This window comes from Zophobas morio, unplaced genomic scaffold (assembly GCF_036711695.1).
Source record: "Zophobas morio isolate AGI-343-1 ecotype UQ-CSIRO unplaced genomic scaffold, CSIRO_AGI_Zmor_V1 ptg000020l, whole genome shotgun sequence".
NCBI lineage: Eukaryota > Metazoa > Arthropoda > Insecta > Coleoptera > Tenebrionidae > Zophobas > Zophobas morio.
The window spans coordinates 1,283,887-1,290,760 of record NW_026972125.1 but is presented as its reverse complement, the minus strand read 5'-3'; the positions used below and the strand labels follow the sequence as shown (position 1 = coordinate 1,290,760).

Sequence of the window (6,874 nt, the reverse complement as noted above, 5' to 3'; positions counted from 1 at the left end):
TTAAAAATTGAAAAATTGAAGAATCGAAACATTACAACATCGAAAATTGTTAAATTTTGATCGAAAAACTGAAAAATAAAATTTTTTTAAATTCGACAAATTGAAAAATAGAAACGCTGAAGAACGCAAAATCGAGAAATCGACAGTCCAAAATTTAAATAGTCGAAATATTGAAGTATCGAGAAACTGGAAAATTCAAAAACTGGAATGAAGAAAAATTGGGAAATCGAAAAATCGACAAATCGAGACAACAAAAAGCCCACAAATTTGAAACATCAAAAGATCGAGAAATCGATAAATCGGAAAATCGGAAAACTGAAAGCCGAAATAGAACAAAATCGAACAGTTAAAAATTGAAAAACTGACAAATTTAAAACCCAAAAATGGAGAAATCGAAACGTGAAAACTGAAAAACCCAAAATTTAAAAATTTGAAAAATAGAAAAATACCGAAGAACAAAATTGAAAAATCTAAAATTTAAAAATCGAAAAATTGGCAGACTGAAAGGGCAAAAAAATGGGGAAATCGAAAAGTCGAAAATTTCAAAAACTAAAGAATGGAAATATTGAAAAATCCCAAAACTGAAACATCAAAAAATTGAACAATCGAATAAATATCGATCATTCGAGTAGAATCGAAAAATTAAAAATTTAGAAATGTCAAAATGTCCCGGAAATTTGAGAAATCCATCTTTTTTACGCTCTTTTCCGAACTTTTTTGTTAATCTTTTTTGTTGCGTTTCTTCTCGTTTTTTTTGAGTTGCATTTTTTTTCTGTCGCATTTTTTACATTTTTAGTACATTTTTCACCTTTTTGTTTTTTTATTTTTTCTTGTCTTTTTTTTTGTCAATTTTTTGCCTATTTTATTTGTTATTTGGTGGGGTTTTTGGCATCTTTTTTGTCTCATTTTTCTCGCCTTTTTTTAACCCTGATTATTGGTCTTTCTTTCATCTTTTCTTTCGTCCCTTTTTTCTTTGTCTTTTTTTTGTCACTTTTTTTGTTGCTTTTTCAAAAAGTGCTACTTTTGTTTTTCAGCGCATTTTTGTGGATTTTTTGTCACCTTATTTTCTACTTTTTTCAGTGGACTTTTTTCCTGTAGTGGTTTTTTGCTCCTGTTTTATCGTTTATTTATCACCCTCTTTTTGTCTTTTCTTTGTCGCTCTCTTTTTTCGACTTATTTTGATTGCGTTTTTTTTTTGCAAAAATTCGATTATATCAAAAATCGATATGTCGAGAAGTCGACAAAATCGAGAAATTGAAAAATCGAAAACACCAAACATTGAAACGAAAAATCAAAAAATGCCAAAGTCGAGAAATCAAGAACTGGAACAATCGGAACGTCGAGTCGAAAATTCGAGAAATTGAAAATTCCAAAACTCGGAGAATCGAGATATCAAATAATCTAAAAATCAAGAAATTGAAATATTTACAAAAATCGACAACTTGAAAAATTGAAAAATCCAAAAATGAAAAGGTCTACTATTATTTTATTTAATTTGTTTTAACTCTTGTTTTTAAGACCAGTTTAAAATTGCTGAACTCGAATAAAATAAAATAAAAATGTTCCCATTTTTATTTACAATTAAGACACCTACACAAAATCACACCTGTTTAATTTAGTTATTCAATCAATTTCAAGCTTCTTGAAGGTTCCTTCCGCACCAAAATTCGACCCCCCGATATTCGACTTCTCAACTCTCTTCGACTCATCAACAGTCTGTAAATCGTGCCAATTGAAAAAATTCACGTTGTGAAAAATATCATCTATCATCTCCTCTACAAACAAACAGTTAATTAAGTACCTAAGTTACGATTTGTGATACCTGGTGGTACCTTGCATCGCCTGTCTGGAAGGACCCTCCCCACCGTAATCCACAGGCAAGCATTCCCTCGGGATGTAATCATACAAAGAGTCGAGTGTTGAATGGATTTGTACCTGTAAACAAACCATTGACGGGACTTTGAGTTCGAGCGTCATTTTATTTTACCATCTGGAATAATTTACTGCTCATTAGTGGTTTCACTAAGGCCATCACTTTGTCCATGAACGGAACTGCGTTAATGACATGGATGCTTTTTAATCTAATTGGCATTCCCTCCTGTAATTGCAAATTAAAAACAACAAAACACTAAAATTAAAGCAATTTTTTGACCTGGAGATGCTCAAACATGCATTTTTGGGACGACAGATTCACTCTGGCTAAGTGTCCCAACGAACCCCCTTGCAAATCGACTATCACAATCACCCCTTCTGCAAAACCGTATTTGTGTACGTGCAGACAGTACACCAAGTTCAGCAGAAGCAGTTCGTTATTGTAGTTATACTTTTCTGGTCTGTGATCAAGCAGTCCAGTTAAGAGGATGGTGTACCCTTCTGGTGTCATTTTCGGGAGGATTTTTTTGATGCTGGTAGGGTTTGATTGTTAACGTTTTCGTCCGTTTGGCGTCTATGACTTACCCTACAGAAAAATTCTCTCGTACTAGTTCTTGAGGAGGGCAGCAGAATAGCTGTGGGTGCAGACTTCTTCGCGTGAAATAACTATCAATGGTGGCTTTGGTTGCCTGGATGCTGTAGTAGCAACTGTGGAGGAAGATGATCACTTGAGACTCTAAAAAAAAATAGGTACAAGGTACAAGAGCGTCTCATTATTATTATTTTTACTAACCTTCTAACTCTGGTAAATGTGGTTGCTTTTTCAACCACTCCTGTAGAATTTTCACATCTTCGCGGTTGATTTTTGGGTCTTTTAGGTACAGTTTTTCTGCCTCAATGATGCACTGCATTTGTGACTGGCAAAATTTATAAGCTAACTAACCAGTTCCAGAGCTGGTGATGTGACGTCAATAAAAATGTTCCGTTATACGACGCGAGCAGTCGCGTTATATGTTTTAAATGTAACTTTTTTAAAACATGTGCATTACAATTAAATGTGGGCATAAATAGGCGTTATCAACGCAGTTCATTGTTGTTTTCAGTAATCAGAATCACCACAAGTAAGTTATTACTTGCGCTTTCAGAGTCAATGACTTGTTTATCTATTCGCATTGAAAACTGGAAGTGTGTCGGACAAGTTTTTTTACTAGAAAAATTAGTGCCATAAAAAGCGGTCTAAATTTAAGTTTTTCAACGCTCTAAACTTTTGAACGGACAAAGAGAAGCCATTTTGGTTTTTATTATTCGATTTCTTGAAGTTTTCTGGTCGATTCTTTAGTATTTAGGTCCAAAATCCTTGCTTAGGATCTCCGCAAGAGATTATTAAAAAAATCAAAAGCTCTTCTACATTTTTTGGCCCCAGATTCTTATTCAGGAGGTTCGAATTAAGGAAAAGAGTAATTTTCAGACAAATCGAGAAAACCGAAAAAACCCGAATTGATCTAATTTTGAAATATCTGATACAGAAAAATTAAAATATTTATAAATTGAAAAATCTAGAAACCGAAAGAACGAAAAATTGAAAAATTGAAAACTAGAAAACTTGAAAGCAAAAAACTGTAAAATCGTGAAAATTTCAGTTTTAATAAACTTGTTCTTTTTGTTCAAAATTTAAAAATTACAATCTGAATTGAATGCAAAACAAAATCTGGGAAACCGAAAAATAAAAAAATCGAAAAACAAAAAATTCTAAAAATTGAAAAACTGAAGATTTGAAATTAGAAGACCCTGAAATCGGAAAATTGTAAAATCGAAAAATTGAAGAAACAAAAATTCACAATTTAAAATAATTATTATCTTGACACCCCCAACATTTTTATCAAAAATTGAAACAGGTTTTATTATACTGGAAATCCATCATTTTGACGGAATTTTTATCTCTATTTCTTAGAGAGTACATATATCATTTTCAAAGTCAGTCATATCTTACGAAGTACTAGCTCCGCCCATCCACCCCTCTCTATTTTTTAGAGGATATATCAGTTGCTAAAATCAGTCTTATCTTAACAGGTACTAGCCCCGCCCACCCGCCCCCTAGTTTCTCAGAGGATATGTGACTTGCCAAAATAAGACCTACGTTATTAAGTACTAGGCCCGCCCACCCGCCCTTTGTTTTCTCAGAGGGTAGTACTTGCTAAGATAAGTCTTATTTTGGCAGATGACATATCCTCTCAGAAAATAGAGGCGGGTGGGCGGGGCTAGCACTTGCTCAGATAAGACTGATTTTGGCAGACGCCATACCCTCAGAGAAAATAGAGGGCGGGTGGGCGGGACTAGTGTTTGCAAAAGGTAAGGTTTATTATATTATTATAACATAAACTTTGAGAAAATAGGGGGCGGGTGGGTGGGGCTAGCACTTGCTAGGATAAAACTGATTTTGGTCCTGTTAAACTTATACTATGCCGAAAGAATTACCCAAAAAAATAAACATTTTTTTTTTATTTCAATCTTCCTTAATTAAATTTTTGGACTAATTCTACCCAGCTGTTTTACCTTTGCAAATATTGGCCCCGCCCACCCGCCCTCTATTTTCTCAGAGGGTATGGCGTCTGCCAAAATCAGTCTTATCTGAGTAAGTGCTAGCCCCGCCCACCCGCCCGTATTTTCTCGGAAGAAATGTCATCTGCCAAAATAAGACTAATCTTAGCAAGTACTACCCTCTGAGAAAACAAAGGGCGGGTGGGTGGGGCTAGTACTTTGCTAAGATAGACTGATTGTGGCAAATGACATATCCTTTCAGAAAATAAAAGGGGGGTGGGCGGGGCTAACACTTTCTAAGATAAGACTGATGCTGGCAAACGATATATTCTTTAAAAAAATAGAGGGGTGGGTGGGTGGGGCTAGTATTTCGTAAGATATGACTGATTTGGAAAATGATATATTCTCTGAGAAAATAAGGGGCGGGTGGGCGGGGCTAGCACTTGCTAAGATAAGACAGATTTTGGCCCTATTAAACTTGTATCGTACTACTCCAAAAAAACATATTTCAATCTTCCTGAAATTAAGTTTCTGGACTAATTTTGCCCAGCTGAGTGCGTTTTTACAATTGCTTGTTAAATATTTTCACCATATTAAACGAAATCTATCTTAAGAACAATTAAAACATGTACAAATTGAAAAATCTAAAAGCCGAAGGAACGAAAAATTGAAAAATTGTAAATTTAAAAAATCGCAAAATCCGAGAAATGAAATTCTAAAAATTTGAAAAATTGAAAACTAGAGAACTTGAAAGCGAAAAATTGTAAAATCGCAAAACTATAAAATTGAATAATTCTAAATCGAAAAAGTTAAAAGTCCAAGTAATTATAAAATTGAAAAATTCAAAAGGTTGATAAATAGAAAATTCGCAAAACTTAAAACAAATTCAAAAAATTCTAAAATCTAACAAAAATTTAATTTTAGAAAATTCAGAAATTTGGTATATTAATTATTATTATGAGAAAATTCAATAATAGGTGTTATTTTTAAAAGAGATCAGTCAATACAACATAAATAAATGCGGCGAAAGCAATTAAAAATTAATTAGTTTAGAAAAATTTAAATATATAATTATATAAACCGAAAGATCCAAAAACTGTAAAATTGTGAAAATTTCAGTTTTAAAAAACTTGTTCTTTTTGTTCAAAAATTAAAAATTAGAATCTGAGAATGGCGCATTAAAAAATTGAGAATTGAAAAATTTATAAGCTAAATTAAAAATTGACAATTCTACAAATTGAAAAAAATCCTACAAATAGAAAAAATGAAGACGTGAAAAATCGAAAATCGATTAACTGAAATAAGAAACGATTAAAATATCCACAAATTGAAAAATTGAGAAAGTACAAAACTGAAATAATCAAATAATGCAAATCAAAATCTGAGAAATCGAAAAATCAAAAAATCGAAAAGCAAAAACTTCTGAAAATTGTAAAATTGCAAAAATTTAGACTGAAGTCTAGAAGACCTGAAATCGAAAAATTTAAGAAACAAAAATTCATAATTTAAAATAATTATTATCTTGGCAATTCCAACATTTTTATCAAAAATTGAAACAGGTTTTATTATACTAGAAATCGATCATCTTGACAGAAATTTTTTTCAAGATCCACCCTCTATTTTCTTAGAGGGTACATATATCATTTTCCAAATCAGTCATATCTTACGAAATACTGGCCCCACCCACCCACCCCTCTCTATTTTTTTAGAGGATATATCATTTGCCAAAATCAGTCTTATCTTAACAAGTACTAGCCCCCCCCACCCGCCCTTCATTTTCTCAGAGGGTTGTACTTGCTAAGATAAGTTTTATTTTGGCAGATGACATATCCTCTGAGAAAGTAGGGGCGGGTGGGCGGGGCTAGCACTTGCTCAGATAAGACTGATTTTGGCAGACGCTATATCCTCTGAGAAAATAGAGGGCGGGTGGGCGGGAGTAGTATTTGTAGAAGGTAAAACTTATTTTGGCAAATAACATAAACTCTGAGAAAATAGGGAGCGGGTGGGTGGGGCTAGCACTTGCTAGGATAAAACTGATTTTGGTCCTATTAAACTTATACTATGTCGAAAGAATTACCCAAAAAAATAAACATTTTTTTTTTATTTCAATCTTACTTAATTAAGTTTTTGGACTAATTTTACCCAGCTGTTTTACCTTTGCAAATATTAGCCCCGCCCACCCGCCCTCTATTTTCTCAGAGGGTATAGCGTCTGCTAAAATCAGTCTTATCTGAGTAAGTGCTAGCCCCGCCCACCCGCCCCTATTTTCTCGGAAGATATGTCATCTGCCAAAATAAGACTGATCTTAGCAAGTACTACCCTCTGAGAAAACAAAGGGCGGGTGGGTGGGGCTAGTACTTGTTAACGTAAGTCTTACTTTGGCAAGTGACATATTCTTTGAGAAAATAGTGGGCGGGTGGGCGGGGCTAGTACTTGTGAAGATTAAGATAAGACTGATTTTGGC

General features: G+C 33.6%; 1 protein-coding gene across 1 annotated transcript; it reads right to left on the bottom strand.

Annotated features, from left to right (window-relative positions):
- Window positions 1-1,557: 1,557 nt before the first annotated feature.
- On the bottom strand, window positions 1,558-2,881 carry LOC135131404 (alpha-tocopherol transfer protein-like). Its single transcript, XM_064059149.1, has 6 exons — window positions 2,666-2,881; window positions 2,458-2,608; window positions 2,153-2,405; window positions 1,988-2,098; window positions 1,833-1,935; window positions 1,558-1,775 (listed from the first exon to the last, which is right to left on the bottom strand). Exons 1-6 carry the CDS (start codon window positions 2,781-2,783, stop codon window positions 1,624-1,626), a joined length of 888 nt encoding a protein of 295 aa, XP_063915219.1. The 5' UTR covers window positions 2,784-2,881; the 3' UTR covers window positions 1,558-1,623.
- Between the last annotated feature and the right edge of the window lie 3,993 nt (window positions 2,882-6,874).